This window comes from Dendropsophus ebraccatus, chromosome 1 (genome assembly GCF_027789765.1).
Source record: "Dendropsophus ebraccatus isolate aDenEbr1 chromosome 1, aDenEbr1.pat, whole genome shotgun sequence".
NCBI classification, from domain to species: domain Eukaryota; kingdom Metazoa; phylum Chordata; class Amphibia; order Anura; family Hylidae; genus Dendropsophus; species Dendropsophus ebraccatus.
In genome coordinates, this window is record NC_091454.1 from 135,137,954 (window position 1) to 135,165,053 (window position 27,100).

Consider the following 27,100-nt stretch of genomic DNA (forward strand, 5'->3'; position numbering starts at 1 on the left):
GCAGGGCAGAACTACCTGGAGAAGGAGGAGTCTGATTTTAGATCTGAGGTACACAGGGAGCTGCTGTGTCAGTAGGTGCAGGGGGTACAATTAATAATACTGTTACATAGTTACATAGTTAATACGGTTGAAAAAAGACACATGTCCATAAAGTTCAACCAAAGAGGGGATGGATACAGGGAAGGGGTGATAGGTTCTATACATATGCATTTATATTATTTTGGTCTAAGAACTTGTCTTATCCTGTTTTGAAGCCCTCTACTGTTTTTGCTGTGACCAGATTCACTGTTCTCATTGTAAAGAAGGCTTGTCGCCTCCGGAGGTTGAACCTTTTTTTCTCCAGGCGGAGGCAGTGCCCTCTTGTCCTTTGAGGGGGTTTTACCTGGAACATCTCTTCCCCATATTTCTTGTAGGGGCTATTTTATCTCCCCTTAAACGTCTCCTCTCCAGACTAAACAAATTTAATTCCTTTAATCTCTCCTCATAACTAAGATGCTCCATTCCCCTTATTAGTTTAGTTGCCCGTCTTTGTACCCTCTCCAGCTCTAGGACATCCTTTTTATGAATCGGATTCCAAAACTGAACAGCATACTCCGGATGAGGCCGCACCAAAGCTTTATAAAGCGGTAACAATATATCCCTGTCCCGAGAGTCCATGCCTGTTTTAATGCATGACCATATCCTGCTGGCTTTAGAAGCAGCTGACTGACATTGTGTGCTATTCTGTAGTCTTATTATCTACAAGTACACCCAGATCCTTCTCCATCAGCGACTCTCCCAGAGTAACTCCCCCTGTACACTGAACTTTTTTACTATAAAGTGGCCAACCCTTCTAACCGATCACAAAGATGAGTAGTGTTTTTGTTTTAGCTAACAAGTGTAGTCTCAAATGGAAAAATAGAATAATACCATCCACGAATGAACTAAGAGAACTGTTTTCATAGAATTGCTGTTTTGCAGTCCTCTTATTGAAAATGCATAGGCATCTTGGCACATAAATAGTTTTTTTTAATAAGTGCAAAGCTTTATTAATTTCTACTAATATCTAATACAGAGATTATATACTGTCTATCTCTCTGAGGCCCTGTTTGTTTAGCAATAATAGGCTTCCTTCTATCGAGATTGCTTTTACTATGTGCTTAGAATGACTATTGTGAGCACTGCGGATGGTGTTTTCTACTATTGATTTTCTGGGTGTATAAAACAGTTTAACTTGTGAGATGTGAGACCACATTATATTATGAAATTGTGTCCCTTAGATCAAGTAACCAGGACAATGATAATTACGTAACTATACCAGAAAATATCGGCAAAGCCCAGAAATTGTTTCTTCCTTTTATAGCTTATAACAATGCCAGAGAAAATGTGCCACCTATTGACACTCTCATAAACCACCTTCCTATACATATGGAGAGCTACAGGACTGTTAAAGGGAATGTATGACAAGCCTCATGGACAGACACACAATGAACACCTCCAGTTCCTCTTCTTTGTATGGAACACACTTGTAATCAGCGCATGCTTTGTGGCCTCTGTGACCTGTGCAAAGGGTATACTACAGGGAAGGGGAGGCGAGATAGAGTTACTATTATTCTTGCCATCTGCTGGTGTCTGCTTTAAGGCTACTTTGTACCCATAATCTGCCCCCCACCCCTAAACTGCTTATTTCGCCAGATTTCTGCTTTTAATCCAAGATTTCGGCAGGTGATGCAGTTATTGTCCCAAAAAAAAACTACTTTCAAACTTGCAGCCCTGTGTCATATTGGCGTCGCCTAGAGTGTCTGTGCCCTAGGCCTGCACAGCCTCTCCGTCCCTCCTCCCTATCTTCTTCATCATTAGGAAGGCTGCTTGACAGGATTTCTGCTATTCATCACTTGTCTGAACACTGCTCATGTGCCTAAACAATCCACCACATCTGCAGTGAGGAATAAGCACATTCCTAATGGTGAAGATGGTGGGGAGAAAGGACGGAGATGCCTAGGGCACAGACACTCTAGGTCAGTGCTTCTCAAACTGTGAGGTGGGCCTCACCAGTGAGGCGCCCCCTTGTTGTTGGTGAGGCCCAGCTGGGGAGGCAGTTTTCACTAAGTAACTATGATCTGCACAGTCCTTTTGCTGTCTGCAGAAATCTAAATTTTAACATTATTAATTTATTTTGTATTTAATGTATTATCTAGAGCTTGGGAGACAGGTGTAAGGTAGCCCTAGCATTATTTTCAGCTTTTAAATGGACTTTCACCACAGATAGTGAGGCCCAGGCACCCTCTTGGTCAGTCTGGTGAGGCCCAGGCATTGCCTTGGTCTGTTGGGTGAGGCTCCAGTAGCAAAAGTTTGAGAAGCACTGCTCTAGGTCACACCAATTTGACACAGAGCTGCAAGTTTAATATAAATAAATTCATCCCATAATTAAAGTTAAAATCACACCCTTTTTCCTATTTAAAAAAAAATAAATTTGATATGACTACTTGCAGAGTCGCCCAAAATATATTACACACAAAATTCTGATATTGCATGGTAAACAGCCTAAGGGTGCCTTCACACCTACCGACTTGCAGCGTTAATAACGCTGCAAGTCGGCTAGGTCCTGGCAGATCACTGTCAGTACATACACGCAGCGGTCTGAACGACTGCTGCGTCTATGTAAATCTGCCGGCCACTTAACCCCTTCTGATGCCGGCCGGCCGCCTCCCGCTCAGCTCTGTATACATTACCTCCTCGATCCACGGGGTCCCGGCGTCCTGCTCTCCCGCCCGGCCAATCAGTGGCTGCGGCAGGGCAACACACTGATTGGCCGGGCGCGAGAGCAGGACGCCGGGACCCCGTGGAGCGAGGAGGTAATGTATACACAGCTGAGCGGGAGGCGGGCGGCCGGCATCAGAAGGGGTTAAGTGGCCGGCAGATTTACATACACTCAGCAGTCGTTAAGACCGCTGCGTGTATGTACTGACAGTGATCTGCCAGGACCTAGCCTACTCACAGCGTTATTAACGCTGCGAGTCGGTAGGTGTGAAGGCACCCTAAGTGTATTTTTTTTTTAAGCTAATTAAAGAAAAAGTTATATAAATTGTGTATCGTTGTACTGATAGCAGAGTTTGATAACTTGTCAGCTTTACAGGCTCGGCAAACAAGCGCCGATCTAGCAGATTGTCGCTTATTTGCATTATTGATTGGGCCAGCATCAGCCTGTCTTACCTGCATCAGCCCCTTACTTGCTTAAAGTCTCTGTTTTTTTTTTTTGTTTTTTTTTCTTTTTTAATTTTTCAAGATCTAAAATCAACAGAGGATATGAAATAAAGCATTTTTGCAACTTACATTATTACATTTTTTTTTAGTTATCATTTAAAGTGTCACTGTTATAACTTTCAGAATGTAAATCAACAGTATACGTGAAATAAAGCAAGTTTGCAATATACTTTCACTTATTCTTAACTGCCGCGATCCCGATTCCTTTTAGCAGCCAGGGACCGCGGCAGTTAGCCATGTCCGCTAATTAATGCAGCTGTCAAAGCCGACAGCTACATTTATATTGAAAGCGTGGAGACCGCACTCAGGTGAAAAAATTTCATTTATTCGCATCCTACTTCCCGCAACTTTTCGGCTGACACTAAGCCGAAGTACGGTCTCCGCGCTTTCAATTAGAGTTTGTCTGGACGGTTGGGATCCCGTTTGGTGAGGCGTGCATTCTGCTACTTTACCCAGCCGGTGCTGTTCCAAATATATTTTTTGGATAAGCTACAATTAAATGTCTTCCCCCCCCATACCTTGTCTAGTAGTGGGACCACCCTCCTGCCATGGCAGAGGAGCGGTCCCTGCTTCTTGCTGGGTTAGGGTTCTGCGCTGTAATGGTGCTGATCTTGGCTCAGTGGTCTCTTGTTCTGGGCTGCAGCATGACAGAGCAATAGATCACTAATCTTATTGATCTATGCTGTACAATGAGAGATCAATGTAGTTATACTAGAAGTCTCCCAGGGGACTTCTAGTTAGTGTGTAAAGAAAAAAAAGTTAATAAAAAAAAAAATCCCCTGATAAAAGTATAAATCACCCCCTTTTCCCATTTTATTAATAATCATATTTGGCGCAATCACCTGAACTATTAAGTTATTGCATTCCTGATCATGCACTGTAAACGCCCTAAGCAAAAAATAAAGTGCAAAATTGCTGATTTTTAGTCGCCTCAAATCCAGAAAAATTGTAATAAGTTACATATCGTTGTATTCGTACTGACTTGAGAAACATACTGGTAACATACTTGTGGACATGGAAACTTAAAACCTTTTTCTGTCTTTGCCTCACCACAGGGGGAAGGTAGTGCTGGAACAGGGTAGGGTGAGGTATGGTGGGGCTGGATTTTGTATTCACTTATAAGCTGCAGGTTTTCTGCACACATCCCTTATGATTTTCAATAGGCCTGCGGGGGGGGGGGGGCACTAGTGGGCACTGGGTTCATCATTTCAGGTTTCGCTTCAGGCAGCAGAAAGCCTAGAATCAGCCCTGCTCTGCCCTGTGGCGAGGCAGGGAAAGTGGGCTCTATGGACGCTGGACCCCACTTTGGTGACACTGTGCAACAATGATAAAAGCACATTGGGAAACTGGGGTTGACAGTACCCCTTTAAGCCAAAATTAGCCTGGTCCTGAAGGGGTTAATGATTTCCTTTTCACTTAATGAATTCACCTGACCATTGCATTTTTACCCAACTAAAATTGTGGTCTAAATCTTGACAGATAAATGCAATTCCTGTGTGTATTAGATCCATGTTACTGTACAGCTGCTATTCTTAAATGCTGTCTGTTCTCTATTTACGGACCTCTTGTTAAAGCTTTCAGGCACTCAGTTTTGGTTGTCAGCACTGGTCTACAAAAGACCCTCATGCTCAATGTGGCAGTTCATTGTTACTTTTGCTGACCTTATACATTGCGTACATGTGGCAAACTAATTTCTATTGTCAAAACTGTGAAACTGTCCCTGACATCTTGAATTTTCCTGTGTACAGTATATACGTGTGTGTATATATTTATGCATGTAAGGGGAGTGTGTGTGTATGTGGCATTTATGTAAAGTGACAAACCCTAACTTTGTCTTGGCTCTGGGACCAGTTTCATTGGGTGATATGTTAATATTTTGTCTCGTATCTTTGTTGTATTTTAACTTTACAATAGTTGGCAAGGAACATTCTGTAAAAAGGCTTCTATCATGAGCTTGGATTTAGGTATCATGGTACATTGAAATAGTAACTTTTCGAGCCTTTTTTCAGGATTGAATTACCTCCAGCCTCTCATTTTTATACAGATACTGACAAAGTAGTTCTACAATCCTCTAAAATATCACATGAAGAAAAAAATTTGAAAATCGTGTATTGATCCCTAAAGCCAGATTCACACGTTCCATGTTCCGCACGGAACATGGACGTGGAAGGCCTGTAATGGAAAAAATTGCATTCAGTATTTTAAATCGTACCTAGATAAAATTACACCAAAAACTTGTCGGGGAAACTGTCGGCTATCTGTAATACATGTAACACACAAGTGCAATACCAGGCATAAAAAGCAGAGGTGCTTTAAACAACTAAACAGATTGCTTTGTTTTATAGGCCTGTCGATAGTAATGTATTGATTTGCTTTGGGCATCTTCACGCTGTTGTTTTCTATTCACAAAGCATTTACAGAGGGGCAAAGTAAAAACGGGTTTGCGAAGTCAATTATAACCTATGGAGAGGAAGGAGTCAAGGGGGATGACTGAGCAGGAAGAGGAGACCAACAGCCCTGCAGTTTGGTACATAAAACAGTGATTTCTGAGGTCAGAAAGCTCAGTGCAGGTCTGGGAAATTGGTGAGAAGATTTTAGGGTGATGCACTGTGCAGGACTGCTTTTTCTCCTCTGTGCCCTCTCATCCCCCTGGACCCCCCCCCCCCCCCCCCCCCATTGACCATAATGGACACAGAAATCCTGCTACTTTTTTTTTTTACAGATTTGGAAGTACAGAAGTAAACTTTTGCTCAAATGAACCTATTACAGAGTTTCTTAAAATCCCCTGTACTATTGACACTTATAGATTTCTGAAAACAGTGACATTTAATTGACAGTTACTTTAATTCTAAGCTATGTATAAGATGATTGCAGCTTGTAATTGATAGACGTGTCTCAGGTCTTAATTCTTTTTGGATGTTAACATGGGACTGGTGATTCTCTAAACTTTATAATCTGCATGTTGGTACAGGTATGCTGGTAATATGCACTTATTGATGTCTACATTTATATTCATATGTGAAACAGAATACGTGGTCTTTTCTGTGTTTTTTTTTTTTTTATCAGGTTTGACTATTGGAGGATTTGGCAGTAGTGTTGGGGGTTTAATGCTCTGTCATGTTGATGTTGTATTTTTAGCTGATGTATGTCTTCTAGCAGAAAATACAAGCTGTCGTGTAATGACAGCAGTGCAGATTCCTGGAATAGATTTTTCATTTTGGGAAGAGAGATTCCTATGTGTGTAAGAGTACATCATGTGCCGGGCAATGGGATTCCTGCATGGGGAGATACACTTTTGACACAGTTTAGGGTTAGAGCAACGGTTATAAACTAGCTGCTCACTTCTCATGCTGGCAACAGCTGATTGATAGTCACCCAAGGACAGGTTAATTGTGTGGTATAGGGATGTCTGCTATGCCAGCTTGTAATAGTAGAGGAAAAGGCTTTAGGTAGCACCATCCATAAGACGCCCCTCAAAGTAGGCGGGCCAAATCAGGAAGTACTTAACAATGATAAAAACAAAACAAAGGAAGTACTTAATTTTTTTGCCATAATTCGTATTCTAGTTAGGAATTCATAACTATTAGAGTTGCCTGTACTTGCCAGCACTTAACTAACCTGACAAGTTTAACTATATTTAGTGGGATGGGAATACCCCTTTTAAGCAATGTTTAAAGGGGATATCTGACACTTCCACATTTTGAATATGTTGCTGCCATATAAGAAAACATATCACATGTTATGTTAATCTCTCCGCGCTCCCCTGGTGTCCTGATGTGGTTGCCACTGTCCCCCATAGCCACAGTTACTTCCACGACTAGTTTATCTTGGGAGTGACAGCTCATTCAGCCAACCACTGACTGAGATGAGACAGCTCCACGGCCATTGATTGGCTGAGTGGGCTGTCACTGCCAAGACAAGCTCGTCTCGGAAGTACCGGTGGCTACAGACAGTGGGGGACACCAGGGGAGCACAGAAAGGTAAGCATAACATTTTTTGTTTTCTTATACAGCAGCAAAGTTTTAAAAATGTGCGAGTGTCAAATAACCCCTTTTAAGGCTGCTCACTGGATTGAAGTGTAAGGGCCCTATTACACCAAAAGATTATAAGCTGTGTTTGGCCGATTACCCGCTGCATTTGGTGTAATAGGTCATGTCAAAAGGCAATGATCAGCTGACATACATGATGTCGGCTGATCGTTGTCCTTAAACATGACCTATTGAAACATTCACGTTTGCAACAGTCTGCTCCCTGTCTCTGTGTAATAGGAGCAGCGGGCTGCCACTCCCTTGAATGGGCCTAAAGATTTTCTGGGCCGCCCCTCTCGCAGCTTCCCGCGCCCCATTTGTTTTCCAATGCTTAATGTGCGTGTAATAGTTCGCACTCTCTTCCCCCACTACATTGTGTCGTGTTATATGGCCCTAACAGGTGGGACATAGTTGCTTCTCTTGGGTATCTAGCATTAGAGGGGTTATCCAGCGTTACAAAAACATTGCCACTTTTCCCCCTCTCATCTCCAGTTTAGGTGTCATTTACAATTAGGCTCTATTTACTTCAATGGAGTTTAAAACCCCACCCAATCTGGAGACGAGAGGGGGAGAAGTGGCCATGTTTTTGTAGTGCTGGATAACCCCTTTAAGGCCCTTTTACATTGGCCAATTTGTAATTGAGTGTTTTTTAGGAACAAGACAATCGGTCTGTGTAGAAGGGCCACTGATCAGCCAACAAATGATAAAATGTAAGCTAACTGCATCTTATATATGGCCAATAAAATCCTCATTAGTGGTGCACATCCCCCCCATGTAAAAGGGCCTTTAGTATTAATACTTTAGGGGTGATATTCCTTCCCTCCTTCCTTTTTTGTCTATCTATTGGGACAGATAAGACATTTATTGCTGAGGTAGAGACACTTGCAGACAGTTTCCTATGATGACCTGTAGTATGACAATGTATAAACTTTACTGTGATTAAAGCAGCACGTTGTATCATCCATGTATGTATCTTGCTTTGTAGAATGCGATAATTTGCTCGTGTATTTCCCTTAACTTGCTCTTTTAGCATTGAAAGCAAACATGAAGTTACAATCCTAGGAGGTCTAAATGAATTTATAGTGAAATTTTATGGACCACAAGGAAGTAAGTAATACAAATGCCATTAACACTTGCCCCCCTTCCCCCTTAAATTGTAGTAATCACCCTGTGTGTGAATCACACCAAAGGTGCGAGTGATCATTAAAGGAGAAGTCCGGCCCAAACTATTTTTTAATATGTTATTACTTACGGAAAGTTAGACAAATTTCTAATGTACATTAATTATGGGAAATGCACATATAGGGCTATTTCCCTTAATTTAGTAGATCAGGGAGACTTCAGATTCTCTAAAAAAAAAAAATGACGTCACGAATCGGTGGTGTAATTACAATGGTTCGCCAGCAGGGGCGCACTATATATATAAAAGTCAATGAGTACTATTGACTTCTATATATAGTGCGCCCCTGCTGGACACTCCATTGTAATTACAATGGATGTGTATGTAAATGTAATACAGTATACAGTGTTTTTGATTGAATACATTTTATGGAATACTTTGGGGAGCAGGTGTCCTTGCTCCCCAAAGTATTCCATAAATGTAATCAATCAGTACATAACAGTAACCCGCCAAACTGCTGCCCGGCCGCCGAACCGCTACCGAATGCCCGCCGCTGCCGAAAACCAGCCGCTCTGGACTAGACTCAACTATGATGACTACTCTCATGGTGATGGGAGAGTAGTAGCTGGGTTATATCGCCACTGCTGCTGATGGGCGCAGGGGGAGCCGCTCATCACTGTGCAGCTATCATCCCCCTCCGCTCCCCCCCTCCTCCTCAGGCCAAACTTTACACTGACTATGTGATGGCTGACTCCCCGCCCAGCGCCGCTCTCCGATAACACATTCCGGCTCCCGGTGCTTCCTGGTGTCCCCAGCCGGCATGTGTGATCGGAGAGCGGCGCCGGGCGGGGAGTCAGCCATCACATAGTCAGTGTAAAGTTTAACCGGAGGAGGAGGGGGGAGCGAAGAGGGATGATAGCTGCAGTGATGAGTGGCTCCCCCTGCGCCCATCAGCAGCAGCATCAGCGACGATATAACCCAGCTACTACTCTCCCATCACCATGAGAGTAGTAGTTGAGTCTAGTCCAGAGCGGCGGGCGGGCAGCGGTTCGGCGGGCTACTGTTATGTACTGATTGATTACATTTATGGAATACTGTGGGGAGCAAGGACACTTGCTCCCCAAAGTAGTCCATAAATGTATTCAATCAAAAACTGTATACTGTATTACATTTACATACACATCCATTGTAATTACAATGGAGTGTCCAGCAGGGGCGCACTATATATAGAAGTCAATGGTACTCATTGACTTCTAAATATAGTGCGCCCCTGCTGGACACTCCATTGTAATTACACCCCCGGTTCGTGACGTCATGTCTTTTTAGAGAATCTGAAGTCTCCCTGATCTACTAAATTAAAGGGATAGTTTTTTTTTCATGTAATTATAAAAAATAAGTGGCTTGGTATTTATTTTTCCTGTACTATCAATGTTTTATAACACTGATGCTGGCCACAGGGGGCTGCCATGTTGAATAGCATCTGTGTATGGTGTCTTTGCACGACACTTACACAGATGCTGTACGGCACACACAGAGCATTGAAGTGAACGGGACGGAGTCCGTCCCGTTCACTTACAATGTGTTTCATTAGCTGTGTGCTACGCATATTCAAAGGCATGCGTAGTACACAGCTAGGGGAGGGTGGTGGCACCATTTTAGAGGAGCCTGCTCCTGGTAATACTTGTTGGCCGTCTGTATTCCCCATGCACTCCCCAATCTGTATACTGCTGCTGTCCCCCGTCTGTATACTGCTGCTCCCTCCCGCTTGTATACTGCTGCTGTCCCCATCTGTATGCCGCTTCTCTCCCCCTGTCTGTATGCCGCTTCTCTCCCCCTGTCTGTATGCCGCTTCTCTCCCCCTGTCTGTATGCCGCTTCTCTCCCCCTGTCTGTATATTGCCGCTTCTCTCCCCCTGTCTGTATATTGCCGCTTCTCTCCCCCTGTCTGTATATTGCCGCTTCTCTCCCCCTGTCTGTATATTGCCGCTTCTCTCCCCCTGTCTGTATATTGCCGCTTCTCTCCCCCTGTCTGTATATTGCCGCTTCTCTCCCCCTGTCTGTATATTGCCGCTTCTCTCCCCCTGTCTGTATATTGCCGCTTCTCTCCCCCTGTCTGTATATTGCCGCTTCTCTCCCCCTGTCTGTATATTGCCGCTTCTCTCCCCCTGTCTGTATATTGCCGCTTCTCTCCCCCTGTCTGTATATTGCTGCTGTCCCCTGCCCCCCCCCCCCTTGCTATGTGCCCCTGCTCTCCTCTGTCTATGTGCCGCTGCTCCCTCAGTGGGAGTCTTATACAGTAGAGGATACAGGGGATCAGGGTTATCACCTGAGCTCCTCTTGCAGCTGTAAATTGTCGAATCCCCAGTGCAGCAACTGCCCGATAAGAACACTCAGTCTGGCTCAGTTCCCTGCCCTGTACTCAGTTATTGTCGGGTTACAGTCACATGAGCCGAGTACAGGGCAGGGAACTGAGCCAGACTGCGTGTTCTGATCGGGCAGTTGCTGCACTGGGGATCCGACAGTTTACAGCTGCAGGAGGAGCTCAGGTAATAACACAGATCCCCTATATATATGGTAAAGCAATTTGTTGTAAATTACAAGTTGTAATGAGTAACTAACTCCTATCATTGGAGCTGATGGTTTGTTTGGTGGATTCCCCTATAGCTATATAATCACTGTGAAGTATATTGCATGTGTATGCTGGGAGTTTTTGTCAGGTCCCAGACAGATAAGGTACCAGTACATACATGTATTATCCTCCACAGTGATTATATAACTATAGAGGAATACACCAAACTATCAGCTCCCAGGACAGGAGTTACTGCTATCCAGAACTATTGGCAACTATGTGTTTCACTGTAATTGATACATCTGTACAGGCTGCAAATATTGTAACCAGTCACTGACTGCAGCAAAGAAGTTAGTCACTTATTACAGTCAGCAACTCTTGTCTCACTGAGGTGGCTGCATATAGGAGAGCAAAGTGTCTCTCCTACTCCTCTCTCATCTATCTATCTATCTAGTTCAGATAATACTCCACGGCAACTCCAATACGTGTCAAACGTGATTTAAATTTATTCCATCTTGTGATACATCAAATAAATAGTGCAGCACAGCAAATACAGGATGCAACGCTTTAACTGTCTTTCACCGTCTTTTTAAGCCTGAGAGACCGTCGAAACGTCGCATCCTGTATTTGCTGTGCTGCACTATTTATTTGATGTATCACAAGATGGAATAAATTTGAATCACGTTTGACACGTATTGGAGTTGCCGTGGAGTATTATATGAACTGTATTAGTTTGGTCCGTGGTCGGGACCTATCTACTGGGACTCGCACATCCTAAAAAGTAGTGCTGCTTTTCGATATAGTGAATCTATCTATCTATCTATCTATCTATCTATCTATCTATCTATCTATCTATCGTGTGACACTGAGGTGTAGTATGAAGGGCTAGGGACACTTCTTGTATGTGTACTTCTATGCAGACAACAACAAAATGGCGCTGCCCAGCAGTACACATATCACCTTTCCCCTCTTTGTTCCCTTGTGAAAAGAGGAGGGAGGTGATGATGTCACAGCAGTTGAGCAGAGACTGCCTCTTTTTTTCAGCACAGCCGTATTTCAGGTTACTTTTACCAGCAGTTTTTCTGCTGGCGCTCCCCCTAGGGGCCATCACTGGGAAATATGAAAAATTAGATAATGAATTTTTCATATTTCCTTACATGTAAAAAAAATAAAAACACACTTTATAAATTAACCAAAAAAATAACAAATTAAATTTTATCATTTTCAAAAAATTTTTTTTAACTTTGTGACACATTCCCTTTAAGGGAAATAGCCCTATATGTGCATTTCCCATAATTATTGTACATTAGAAATTTGTCTAACTTTCCCTAAGTAATAACATTAAAAAATAGTTTTGGCTGGAGTTGTCCTTTAATGGTTGGTAGGCAGGAAATATTATTTAACTTTGCTTACAATAAAAAGTACAATAAAAGTCTATTTTTTAGGCTGTTCATTGTTTGACATTATACTTATTATTTATTTTTTAACTTTCAAATGTGCCACATTGTTTCCTTTGCTGCGCCTTCCTTATGTATATGGAAAGTCATTGTTTTCTTCTTTACGGCAGCACCATATGAAGGTGGAGTGTGGAAAGTTAGAGTTGACCTTCCTGATAAATATCCTTTCAAGTCTCCTTCTATAGGTAGGTACAGTACTGCAGAAAATGTATTTTAACTCCTACAGGAGGAGTGAAAAGCCAGAGCAAAAGTTCACTTTTTAGGCCTTATTGACACGTCCTATAATCTACGGATCCGTATTTCCGTATTCGAGTTAGTGCACATTGTTGTCTATTGGGCTATTCACACGATCAGTAGATTACAAGGATGCAAACATATGCTGAACTAGGACATGTCCTAGTGCGGACCTAAAAAAATTTTTTACGGATCCTCTTATATAAATCAATGGGATCAATCTGTAATTTGTGGTGAATAGAGGGAGGAATCTACGGACTTTATAAAAATACTGAACGTGTGCATAAGTCCTTTTAGAAAGCTGCATTCGAACGCTGAATTATATACCGGTCCCAATACATGGAGCATATATAATTTTCCAGAATTGCGTATTAAAATCTGACTTTTATAAATATGCATTAAAAGAAGTAATATTAAAAATTCTACACCGTAAGGCACTTCACAACAGATACTAAAGTGTTGAACCTCTTATTGTCTAACTCCAAATGGGCCCAATGGCCCTGATACACACATAAGGAGCGCGACAATGCAAGTAGTTACGTCAAAAATCAGGTGCGTATCTGCACGTTTCACCCAGATGTTACTCTAGGATCCTCAGGAGACTACTTTACACACTGGTTTAATAGATAAGAGGTAAATCATTAAAAAAGTAAGATAATAGGAGTGGACAGGTTATAATGTGTCTTTGCCAGCCAGGCTAGTGACACGTATATACCTGTTTGGGAGGTGAGAGGTTAAAGGGGTTGTGCGGCGTTAGAAAATTATTCACTAGATAACAGACATTACAAAGTTATACAACTTTGTAATGTATGTTATGTTAGTGAATGGCCCCCTTCCCCGTGTCCCCCCACCCCCCACCCCCGGAACTGTAGTGCACTATACATACCTGATTCGTGTCGACCCCGGCCGCCATCTTGGGGACAATGACGTAGTCTTCGGGAGGCCGGCCGGACCGCACTAGCCCTCCTTCATGCCAGCCTCCCTCTGCCGCGTCATCGGCTGCTCAGCCACGATTGGCTGAGCATAACGAAGCTCAGCCATTCGCGGCTGAGCAGCTGATGACGCGTCCCTCATGCCGCCCCCCCGCTGCGTCATCAGCTGCTCAGCCACGATTGGCTGAGCTTAGTTATGCTCAGCCAATCGCGGCTGAGCAGCTGATGACACGGCAGAGGGGGGCCTGCTGCAGCGGTTCGGCCGGCCTCCCGAAGATTACATCATTGTCACAAGATGGCGGCCGGGGGTCGACACGAATCAGGTGAGTATAATGCACCACACTTCCGGGTTTAGCGTGGGTGTGGGGGAACTCGGGGAAGGGGGCCATTCACATACATAACATACATTACAAAGTTGTATAACTTTGTAATGTGTGTTATTTTGTGAAAAATTGCTTAGCGCCGCACTACCCCTTTAATGTGAAAGCTTTATATGTCCATAAAATAGGGGAACAAATAACCCCGTTATATGCCAGGCCCCCGATTAACACTTGGAGCACCAGGCCTACACAGTGTCGTAGTATATGCAAAACTTCACAGATCGGGTACAGGTACAGGTCTAAATCCATCAACATTTAATATAATGTTAGTCCCTGCCTCCCCTCTTTGCAGTTATAACCGCTTCTACTCTTTTGGCAAGATTTTGGAGTGTCTGGAAATTTTTTTCCGATTCATGGCGAAAAGCATTTTTGAGACAAGATGAGTATTCACTGACTGTCGCCCTGATCCATTCCCGTCTTGACTACTTTAACTCCCTACTTATCGGTCTTCCTCTCTCTAAGCTCTCCCCTCTCCAGTCTATCCTGAACACAGCAGCCAGGCTAATCTTCCCCTCCAGCCGCTATACCGACGTCTCCCTTCTGTGCCAGTCACTGCACTGGTTACCCATTAAATATAGAACACAGTTCAAACTTCTCACCCTCACCCATAAAGCTCTACACAACTCTGCCCCTCCATATATCTCCTCCCTCATCTCCACCTACCATCCTTCCCGTGCTCTGCGTTCTGCTAATGACCTTACACTAACCTCTTCTTTAATCAGAGCTTCTCATTCCCGCCTCCAAGACTTCTCTCGTGCTGCACCAGCTCTCTGGAACTCTTTACCCAAAGACCTCAGACTTATTTACAACATCCCCAGTTTTAAGCGTGCCCTGAAGACCCATCTCTTCAGGCGTGCTTATAACATTTCGTAATCTCGTCTCCCTTTGCTATCCCCTCTCCATCCGCTCTATAACTTCTTCGGTGCTAGTTACACTGTCCTTGTTATTTGAGCTTAGAAAATGGCTTGTGACTGGCTTGCCCATTCACCTATAGGCACTTAGAGATTCCATGTACAATGACTGGAACATTGACAAATAAAGCACTTGTTGCCTCTCGTGTTACTCCCAGGCATCCTAGTCTGTAAGCTCTTGAGAGCAGGTCACTAATTTGGTATTTTAATTTATTCATTGTATAACTTAAAGGACAACTCCGGCGGGACCCCCCCCCCCCAAAAAAAAACAGACACACACAGACACCATACTCACCATCCCTCCGGTGACGATCGCCACTCCATTCGCCCGCCGTCTGCCTCACCGTCACCTGCCTCCGCCGTCCAGCGATGTCTCTTGCTTCCGGGTCCATGAGAGAGAAAAGGCTGCCAGTGCGCTTGCGCACCGGCAGCCTTTTCATTGGCTGGAGCGCATCACATGGCTTCCAGCAAGCTCAGCCAATCAGGGCTGAGCAAGCTGGAAGCCATGTGATGCGCTCCAGCCAATGAAAAGGCTGCTGGTGCGCATGTGCACCAGTAGCCTTTTCTCTCCCATTCACTCTCAATGAAGACGCCGAGGAGGAAGAAGACCCGGACCGCCCCCCAGCTCTGACGTCACTCGACACCAGAGAAGACGACCGTAATAGGTAATGTATATATTCTTTAACTTCCGGGGTGGGGGGTCGGGGTTGGAAAGTGGGGGAAGGGGGCCAGACCGGGTATTTAACCACATTACAAAGTTATATAACTTTGTAATGTGTGTTAAATAAGCCCAAAAAACTTTTCGCCGGAGTTGTCCTTTAATATATAACCTGTAATGTATTTATATATTTAAATAAGCGCTGTGGAATCTGTTGGCGCTATACAAATAAATATTATTATTATTTATTAATAATAATAATAATATTATTTATTATTATTTCAAATCTGATCAAGTTTTATTTGCCCATAGCAACCAGTCACATCTTGGCTATCATTTTGCTGATGTGCTGATTAGAGAGCCATCTAATTACCGTACCATGCTTGAATCCTGTGAGCTGTTCACAACAACACATTCTTTTACAAATGTTTGTAAAGGCAGGCTACACTAGTTGGTTCTTGATTTTTATAAAACTGTGGTAATGGGACTGACTGAAACATTACAGTTCTTTTACTAATTAAAGTTGGATACAAAAAAGACTTTATTTTAATCTGTTTCGATTTTTCTGACTGTGTAATTTTTATTTAACTTTTTGTACATTGTTATGGCAGTTACCATCTTGCCTGAGCTGTTTTTAACAGAATTTGGTGACATGCTTTTCAGCAAGATTCATGGATATAGAGGACAAAAGACAGTCTGTCCCCTTAAAATGAATGTGAAACATCACTGAGCGTACTCTGTGACCTTTGAAGAGGTGATTCCACAAGTAGCTGCTATTGTCTTCTCTATCTGCTGGAGTCACATGTCTCGGCAATGCTGTACAGATCACTTTACAGCAGCTTCCTCTTATCACCACATTCCTAACAGGAAGTATCAGCTTAGGTTTAGCCCCAGAGGTGAGAATGGAAATTGCAAGGTGTCAGAATAATTTTATAATGTAGGCAGAAAATTAAAGATCAGCAGTGTCACAAAAAAATCTTAAATATATAACATAAAAAAATTATTTAAACAAGTTTTCTGATGATACATTCCCTTTTAAACTCAGTGATGAGGTCTGTGCATGTAGTGTCAGTGAAAATGCTATATACCTATTTTGAGAAATCCAAGCTTGTAAAAATGTTTGTCTTTAATCTTCCTTTCTAGGATTTATGAACAAAATATTTCACCCCAACATTGATGAAGCGTAAGTTACCATTGGCGTTTTTAAACACATTCTGTCAGAATTTATGCCGAAAAAAGTTAATTGGTGTATATGGAGAGCTTAACACACATTTTGGGTATGTTGAAGTGAATTTGACAGCATTGACTCACTCAAACTAACCTTTTAGAGGGGTTAAACCCAGGGGCGGTCTTGGCATTTCTGGGGCCCCAAGCAAAGTTATGTCTGGGGCCCCCCCCTCGTTACGCGTTCCAAAACAATAGACCGCTGTGTGTTGCCCCCAGTAGTATACACCCCTTGTGTGCTACCGCCAGTAATATACGCTCCTTGTGTGCTGCCCCCAGTAGTATATACCCCTTGTTTGCTTCCCCCAGTAGTATATAGACCCCTGTGTGTTCCCCCAGTTATATATAGCCCCCGTGTGCTCCCCCAGAAGTATATAGACCTCCTGCTGCCCCACTAGTATATAGGCCCCCTGTGTGCTCCCTCAGGGGTATTTACCCCCTCTGTATGCTCCCCCACTTGGATATAGACCTCCTATGTGCTCCCCCACTTGGATATAGACCCCTGTGTGCTCCTCCAGTAGTATATAGACCCCCTGTGTGCCCCACCAGTATTATATATACCGCTTGTGTGCTGCCCCAGTAGTATACAGACCCCTGTGTGCTCCCCCAGTTATATATAGACCACCTGTGTGCCTCACAAGTAGTATATAGACCCCCTGTGTGCCCCACCAGTAGTATATAGACCCCATTCTGCTGCCCCAAGTAGTATATAGACCCCCTGTGTGTTGCCCCCAGTAGTATATAGACCCCTCTGTGAAGCCCCAGTAGTCTATAGCCCCCCTGTGTTCTGCCCCTGTTATATAGCCCCCCTGTGTGCTCCCCCCATTTATATAGACCCCCTATGTGGGCTCCCCCAGTTAAACAGACCCCTGTGTGCTCCCCCTCCCATATAGTATATAACACAATAAAAAAAACACTTATACTCACCTGGGTCTGGGCGTCTCCGCTTCTCTTCATTCTTGTGGCTGCAGGAAGGGTTTTCCCAGCGATCACAAGAGGCCGCACTCCCCTTGTCCTGGCGCTGATGCTCCAGTGATGTCACTGGAGCGCCGACACCACAAGGACAAAGCTGCCCCTTGTGACCGCTGGGAAAACCCTTCCTGCGGCCACAAGAGTGGCTGATAGGAAGGGAGCCAATGTCTCCCGCCCTGTCAGTGCTGCTGCATGTAACTATGAGCGCTCATTACGAGTGCTCATAGTTACAGTTCAGATGGCAGCAGCGAGCGGGGAAGCGGCCCTGTCCAGCGGTCTTGAGCACAAGAGCAGGGCCCCCCTGGATGTTGGGGCCCCAAGCGGTCGCTTGGGGTGCTTGGTGCCAAAGACCGCCCCTGGTTAAACCCCCTCTGATTGCTGCACCTGATTATGTCTAATGATTAGAAGGGGCCTCAGCACTAGAAGCCTAACCAATCTTATCTTATGACATGTCAAAAGCTCATTTAAATGACAGGAACACTTTCATCTCTTTTCTATCCATAGATATGCGATACGTGTGACATTGATGTTGCTGGGGCTATTTCTGTAGTAAAACCTGTATATTCTCTTGCTTGGCAGTTGACGCGCAGTGCTACATAAAATCCACAGAAATCTAATGTGATTTATTTTAAGAACAAAAGCAGCTTGCTATAAAAACTTGAAGTTCTCATCAGGATAGTCTGACTTGGATAGTCCATTTTAGGTTTTTGTGGTACTATGGAGGAAACTGTGCTAATAAAGCAGAATATGTTACGTATTGGTAATGTCTCCTGAGTTTTGATCATTTGGTGAAATGCCTACTTCACTGTAATACTTTTTCTCTTCACAGATCGGGTACAGTGTGTCTAGATGTCATCAATCAAACCTGGACAGCTCTGTATGGTGAGTTTGTGTTACCGGTTACATAGGTTAGGAGGAGGTGCAGTGATACCAGCTGTTTTGGTCATACAAGCGCAAAATATGACACAGAAAAACATTAATTTCTGGGCCACAGCCACAATAAGTATCCTGTAGGTAGGCTCTTATAGGAGCCACAAACTTTTTGTATTGAGCTTCCCCTAGCCACTCCTCATCAGTCTCTGTACAGTCATAGCCAAAAGTTTTGAGAATGATACAAATATTAATTTTTACAAAGTCTACTGCTTCAGTTTTTAAAATGGAAATTTGCATATACTCCAGAATGTTATAAAGAGTGATCAGCTTAACAGCAATTACTTGCAAAGTCAATATTTGCCTAGAAAATGAACTTTATCCCCCATTAAAGTTTCAGTGATTGCTCCATTAACACAGGTGTGGGTGTTGATGAGGACAGGGCTGGAGATCAATCTGTCATGATTAAGTGAAAATGACACTACTGGACGCTTTAAAAGGAGGCTGGTGCTTGGCATCATTGTTTCTCTTCTGTTAACCATGGTTATTTCTAAAGAAACACATGCAGTCATTGCACTGCACAAAAATGGCCTAACAAGGAAGAGTATCGCAGCTAGAAAGATTGCACCTCAGTAGAGATGAACAAACCGGGTTCGGGTTCGAGTCGATCCGAACCCGAATGTTCGTTATTTGATTAGCCGGGGCTGCAGAACGTGGATAAAGCTCTAAGGTTGTCTGGAAAACATGGATACAGCCAATGACTATATCCATGTTTTCCACATAGCCTTAGGGCTTTATCCAAGTTCAGCAGCCACCGCTAATCAAATGCCAAAAGTTCGGGTTCGGATCGACTTTAGCATGCTCTAGGTTCGCTCATCTCTACACCTCAGTCAACAATCTATCGCAACATCAAGTAGAGAGGTTCCATTGTTGCCAAAAAGGCTCCAGGGTGCCCAAAAAAGACCAGGAAGCACCAGGACAGTCTCTTAAAAGTGTTTCAGCTGCGGGATCGGGCTACCAGCAGTGCAGAGCTTGCTCAGGAATGGCAGCAGGCAGGTGTGAGTGCATCTGCACGCACTGTGAGGCGGAGACTCTTGGAGCAAGGCCTGGTCTCAAGGAGGGTATTAAAGAAGCCACTTCTCTCCAGAAAAAAACATCAGGGACAGACTCATATTCTGCAAAAGGTACAGGGAGTGGACTGCTGAGGACTGGGGTAAAGTGATTTTCTCTGATGAATCCCCTTTCCGATTGTTTGGGACATCTGGAAAACAGCTTCTGAAAAGACGAGGTGAGCGCTACCACCAGTCTTGTCTCATGCCAACTGTAAAGCATCCTGAAATTATTCATGTGTGGGGTTGCTTCTCAGCCAAGAGAATCGGCTCTGTCACAGTCTTTCCTAAAAACACAGCCATGAATAAAGAATGGTACCAGAATGTCCTCCGAAAGCAACTTCTCCCAACCGTCCAAGAGCAGTTTGGCGATCAACAATGCCTTTTCCAGCATGATGGAGCACCTTGCCATAAAGCAAAGGTGATAACTAAATGGCTCAGGGAACAAAACATAGAGATTTTTGGTCCATGGCCTAGAAACTCCCCAGATCTTAATCCCATTGAGAACTTGTGGTCAATCAAGAGACGGGTATACCAACAAAAACCAACAAATTCTGACAAAATGCAAGCATTGATTGTTCAAGAATGGACTGCTATCAGTCAGGATTTGGCCCACAAGTTGATTGAGAGCATGCCAGGGAGAATTGCAGAGGTCCTGAAGAAGGGTCAACACTGCAAGTATTGACTTGCTGCATTAACTCATTCTAACTGTCAATATAAGCTTTTGTTATTCATAATATGATTGCAATTATATTTCTGTATGTGATAAAAAAACATCTGACAAACACACATAAAAACCAGAGGGCAGCAGATCATGTGAAAATATAATATGTCATTCTCAAAACTTTTGGCCATGACAAAGCTGTCAATTGTAGCTAAGAGAAGTTGTTTGGGCAGCTCTTAATAGAGAATGCTCAGGATGAGTCTGTTAGGTGGCTGAGCATGTGACCATTTCCTGCTCTGAGTGTCCACCACTGAGCCTGTAAATGCCAATGGAGGACACTGATGGTGGGGCATGATCACATGCTCTTCCATGCTTAGCCAGCTTATGGACAGAATGGCCACATAGCAGGGCAGCCCAGGCTGGATGAGAAGAGCCTGATATTTAGTTCTGTGAGGTACACAAGGAGCTGCTGTCAGTATATACACTAAGTCACTTACTGATGCTGTACACTGAATAATTTTACTATGAATTGGCCAACCCCTTTAAAGTTGTTAAAACTTCTTATACATGATCAATGACATCGGGCAATGGTTAAATCATCGTTCTGGGAATATTAATCCCCTTTTCTTGAACAAACCATCTCCTCCAAAAAATTTCCAACATGGCCGATGACTGTCATCAGTTGGCAATGACAGTCGGCCAGCGAACAGTCTCTTAAAATTGTCCACTGTCATCATTTTTAATTGAAGGTGTATGAGCAGAGACATGAGCCATGAGAGATTTACATATTCACACCACCCTGAGCTTAAGATTCACACCCTCTTCTACTGGGGGCAAATGTGCAGATTACAGCCAGTAAGTCCCTATACCCTGGGAAATGGGTTGGATTGGGTTGTCTGGTAACAAAATAAATTTATAATCGTAATAACTGAAAGCCCTCGCAGGCAGGGTCCTCCCCCATGTACCAGTCTGCCATTTGCCTTCAAGTAATGTGTTTTTAATCTTGTATTGCTCTTGTTTTTTTACCCCTATGGGATTAAGGGTGCTTTATAAATAATTATAATAAAATTTAATTTTATTTCTTTCAGAAAGATGTTCTGTAAAACCGTTTTAGTTTTGAAAAATAACTTCTCTCAATTCTGCATGCACATGGAATGTGAGGTCAGGAGAATGTGTTGGGCTGCCAAAACAATCTCTGGCCCCATGCAGTGTGGTCCATGTGCGTAAATACATGCAGCTTAATATCACTTAATGTTCTGCTGCTTAGAACAGTGGGTTATTGAAGATTGCTCAAACGATTGTTTAAAATAAAGCACTGCTTATATAGGGGAAATTATGACAGATAAATCAATAAAAATTCAACTCAGGAAAATATTACCAGGATGTCTAAAAATTCCTTTTTTTTTTTTTTTTCTTTTTATTGCAGATCTTACCAATATATTTGAGTCCTTTTTGCCCCAGCTGCTGGCCTACCCCAATCCAATAGATCCACTTAATGGAGATGCTGCAGCTATGTACCTGCATCGACCAGAGGAGTACAAACAAAAAATTAAAGGTACGTTTGTTTTATAAGTTCTGTAATATAATGGTGGTACATCTTTAAAATGATAGTGTAACACACCCCCTTTGAGTAGGTGCTGTTTTTGACACCATAAGCTAGTGTGTCTGCTGCACATTTCCAATATACATTTGTCAAAGGTGTCCTTGTCTTTTAGGTGCAGGACCAAGGCTGGGAGAGGGGGGACTCGGAATAATTTTGGTGTTTGGTTTAGGGTATGAATTTTGTGGTCCAAATTACTGGTAGTGCTTTTAGGGTATATATACCCATAATTTGGCGTGGTTAAGCAGCTAAAAATTACTTTACACATGCATTCAAATAAGAACTCTGCATGCCATCATACAGAATGCGGCCAGTGGAGTTGTCAGTCTCAGTTTCCTCGACATTACAAGTCGTTTCATGGGCCTGTGTGATGTCAGTATTATAAGTGTTCAAAGCATAGATTCTTTTAGATAACTTTAATATCTAACGGTGAGTATTTATAAGGTTAGCCATAGAAGTTTTACTCACACTACTACTTGGCATTAACAAATATACAAGATGGACGGTTGACACGGTTATTTAAAGAAGTAGGCTCTGGTGTGGGGTTTGATATTAGGACAATTCATTCAGGCTATAGGTGTGCTCTCTTCTATAGGCAATAATAGTCCTTTATAAATCCAGTCAAAATAGGAGAAAAATGAGGGGCATTCAGCTAAAATATAGTTTTTATTGTGCGCAGTGCATACACTTATACATTTACTTCTGTGGATGCCAGCACATCCTCATCCTCATCCTGAGTGTACAGTGTCAGGCCAAACATTTTGTGTGCAGGATGATTAAGGGCTGGTGAGGCCAGAAATGTGTCACTGTGTCCTGTATGCATTTTTCATGGACTTTTATGGACTTTTGTAACAAGATTTTATCAAGATTGCAAATAAACAGAATTTTTTACCAGCAAGTGCTGACTTCCATAAGTTTCTTCATTTTATGTGCAGGACACCCATCTTTAGTATGCAGCATGATGAAGAACCACATGGCACAAACCACTGTCGTGACACTTAACTACCATAATGATTACTGTAGGATTTACACAATTCTACAATAGGGATTTGGCGGGTTGGGGGTGTGCTGCCCGGGTGATTGCTAGATCGTTTGGGCAGCCCATAGAGGATAGTGGCGGCCTGCTGCCCCCGCTCCTATTCAACGGAGTGATGGCAGCAGATCGCTGCTATCTTGGACGTTTGTTTTTCAACGTGTTTGGGGAAAAAAAAAAAAACAACCATCGTTGCCCTCTTTTCCATGGGATGCTTATCGTCCAAATACGGCTGATAATCGTTCCGTGGAATAGGGCCTTTATTTAGTTTTAGATGCGTTTTAGATAAAATGGTTGTAAAAAAGCTTGTATTTTTATTCATTAGAAAACATTGCTGTTTTCTTCCAGAAACAGCACTACTCTTTTTTCTTTTTTTTTCCCCTCAGTTTGTGTATGGTATTGCAGCTCTATTCCATTGCAATGAATGGAGCCTAGCTGCATTCGTGGTGGCGATCAGAGTGGCGGCGGGGGAGGCGATCGGGCCGGCGGGGGTGTTGATCAGAGCGGCGGCGGGGATGGCGATCGAGCCGGCGCAGGGGGCTGCGAAAGAGCGGGGAGCCGGGCGGCCGGCCTATCGCGCGACGACTGTTTACACGGAACGATCGGCGAATTTTTTGCGAACGACAATTTATGAACATGTTAAAAGATCAAAATGAAAGATTTTTCGATCGTTCGCCGCGTTTACACGTACGATTATCGTACGATTCAATCGTTATCGTGAAAATTCGCCCGATAATCGTTTCGTGTAAACGTAGCATAACGGTCCATTTACACACAAAGATTATCTGACAGATGATCTGCCAAAGATTTGAAGCCAAAGGCAGGAATGGATTTGAAAGAGGAGAAATCTCAGGCTTTCCTTTATGACCTGATCTCTGTTTACAGTCTATTCCTGGTTTGGGCTTTAAATCTTTGGCAGATAATCTGTCAGATAATCTTTCTGTGTAAATTGACCCTTATGCTACGTTTACACGGAACGATTATCGGGCGAATTTTCGCGATAATGATCGGATTCGAACAATAATCGTACGTGTAAACGCGGCGAATGATCGAAAAATCGTTCATTTTGATCTTTTAACATGTTCATAAATCGTCGATTGCAAAAAATTCGCCGATCGTTCCGTGTAAACAGTCGTCGCGCGATAGCCCGGCCGCCCCGATCGCCACCCCCGCCGCTCCGATCGCCCACCCGCCGCCGCTCCGATCGCCCCCACCGCCGCGGCCAAGAACATACGTTACCTGCTCCGCGCAGCAGGTCTTCCGACATCCCCTGGCTCCCATCTTCAGCGCACTGATTGGCTGAAGAGGAGCAGTTTTAAATTCCCGGCTCATCTCTTCAGCCAATCAGTGCTCCTCTTCAGCACTGATTGGCTGGAGGGGAGCCGTTTGAAATTCCCGGCTCATCTCTTCAGCTAATCAATGCAAGGCAGCACTGATTGGCTGAAGAGGAGCCGTTTGAAATTCCAGGCTCATCTCTTCAGCCAATCAATGCGCTGAAGATGGCAGGCGGGGATGTCGGAAGACCTGCTGCGCGGAGCAGGTAACGTATGTTCTTGGTGGGGGCGATCGGTGCGGCGGCGGGGGTGGCGATTGGGGGGGCGGGCTGCGGGCCGGGCTGTGGGCGCACGATCGCAAAACGATTTTTCCGTACGATATATCGTACCGTCTAAACGCTGATCGTTATAAAAAAAAATCGTTACTTCAAAATCGTTAATCGTACGATCGGGCCAATAATCGCCTCGTGTAAATTTAGCATTAGTCCATGGAAGGGTAATTCAACTGCAAAACTGCAGTTCCCATCATACCAGGGCAACCAAATCCATATATTTGGTTGTCAAAGCATGGTGTGAATTTCAAAAGCTGGAGTGCCAAAGCTTCCTCATTCCTAGGTTCTATTTTGCTTTGAAAGTGCTATTGGGAGTCTCTGTCATACATTCTGCTGGATATGCCAGGCAAAATAGTGCAGTACACAACTACTGTTTTAATAGGGTCTATTAGGTTTCAAAGTCAATGAGGTTCACTGTGTATCGTTGGTGTACAGCATGCAGCGTAGCTGGAACTGCCACTGTTTTCATTGTTTTGGACTTATGACTGAGAAGAACAATGGAAATTTATAGTGCCAGTAAACCTAGACCTAGGGGAACATAATAAAAAAGCGCTTCTTACCTCTCCTCGTGCTTCAGGCTCCTGAATCTCCTTCTGAAGGGATGTCATCTGACCCGGCTGATGGATTGCCCGCTCAGCCAATCAGTGGCTACAGCGGTGTCTTGCCCCAGTCACTGACTGGCTGAGTGGGCAGTCCATCAGCAAGTTATCACATCCCTTCAGAAGGAGATCAAGGAGCCTGGCTGGAGTCTCAGTGCAGTAAGGCCAGTGCTGCAGAGGCCCAGGGAGAGGTAAGTAGAGTTTATGTTCCTCCCTGCCACTGGGGAATTTAGATTTTCGATGGATTTCTCCCTTAACGTTGATAAATGTTCTGTATTTTGGGGCTTTGCATATACATTTGACATTTGCATGTGTTGTGAGGAGTTCAGTCAGTCCATATAGTTTTCATGTGTTTTTTTCGGAATGACAAGGTTCTTTATGTATGGACATGTGCTAGATTTAATGTTGTATATTTTGTTTTGTTTTTGTTTGTTTTTTAAATGTCTAGAGTACATCCAGAAATATGCAACAGAAGAGGCGCTTAAAGAACAAGAAGAGCGCACAGGAGATAGCTCATCTGAAAGCTCAATGTCTGACTTCTCGGAAGATGAAGCCCAGGATATGGAGTTGTAGTAGATACAATCTGCTTTTCGGAAGTGAAAAACAAAGACTTATTTCCTAACCCTGAAAAGCAGACTATAATATTCATATTTAAACAAAGCAATTTTTTTTATTACTAAACAAGGTTTTTATGAATAATAGCATTGATATATCATCACCCTTTAGGTCTTGATTTTCCTGATCATTTTGCAACCCAATGTGCATAGCGTATGCCCCTTTCCCCCCACATTCCATTTTGGTAGCTGTGTGCATGAGATCAGCAGTCCAACGTTGTATGCTACTTGAACTGAGAAAAGACCACAAATATAGCAAAACGCAACAAAACAACTAACAATTCTGACTGCTGTGATACATAGTCTTCAAGTAGTATTGTCCTCTTTTATTAACGCCCTGCCAAGTGGATCGATCATGCCTCGGACTCTGCTGGAATAGTACATTCTTAAAAACCATATGGTGTACATAGAGGCAAATTGTGCACAAGGGGAAAAAAAACTTAAGATTACAAACTTCCATGGAATGTGTGCTTTTGGGGGCACCAACTGGTGTTGCCCTTGCCCCTCCTCCCACATTTTTTTTTAATACATTTAAGTTTAGTTTAAAAAAAAAAAAAAGCAAAGCAAAACAAAAAAAAAACTAAAACAACCCCTCCTGAATAGATTTCATACACGCCTTTGTCCATTTTTAATTACAGTTTTTCCTTTTTAATGTTGATTTATCACCCTTCTTCAAAGCCAAGAGCATTGAGAATATGACAGTGTTTTGTTTGCTAATAAGGTGATGTGCACCATCTTGGAGAAATGTATTCATTTGGAGATGGGGTTTGGGGTGTGCAGAACCAGTGGTGAAGTGACCCATTGCTATTGTTTCCCTTTAGAGAAAAGAGGGTGGTGAATTGTATGACTTAATTTACTTTGAAATATAGCGACAACTTCAAATATGTGTCATTATTCACGGTTTTGCAGCTCACGGCTTTAATGTTGCAACCACAGAAATAATAATCACTTTCATTCAACATTTACCTAACTTTTTTTAAAGTAATACCTCTCCAATTTAGAAGAATGTCTGTCTACTATTCAGTTAAGCCCACAATAAAGAAATGTGTGTTTAACGTTCAAAAAAGAAATTTTTCTAGTTCCAGTAGAATTTCACTGTGGAATTCCTCTATATTTGTTCTGGATATGGGCATATTTAGAGCTGTCTGTTCTCCCTTGCTGTCACTGGGAATAACAAACTAAGTCATGCCTCCTGTTAAAAATAAAATCTTCAGTGCTTAGGTTAGGTTCACACTGCGTTTTCAGCATCCGTTTAACGGATCCGTTTTTTTTTAACGG

General features: G+C 43.2%; 1 protein-coding gene across 1 annotated transcript in view; it reads left to right on the forward strand.

Annotated features, from left to right (window-relative positions):
* Positions 1-26,704, forward strand: part of UBE2H (ubiquitin conjugating enzyme E2 H) — a 32,978-nt gene extending 6,274 nt beyond the window's left edge. The window contains exons 2-7 of the mRNA XM_069979260.1: positions 8,302-8,378; positions 12,527-12,601; positions 16,675-16,714; positions 18,557-18,609; positions 21,797-21,925; positions 25,657-26,704. Coding sequence (XP_069835361.1) covers positions 8,302-8,378; positions 12,527-12,601; positions 16,675-16,714; positions 18,557-18,609; positions 21,797-21,925; positions 25,657-25,781 — 499 coding nt within the window. The 3' untranslated portion in view covers positions 25,782-26,704. The remainder of the gene's footprint in view (positions 1-8,301; positions 8,379-12,526; positions 12,602-16,674; positions 16,715-18,556; positions 18,610-21,796; positions 21,926-25,656) is intronic.
* The last annotated feature ends 396 nt before the right edge of the window (positions 26,705-27,100 follow it).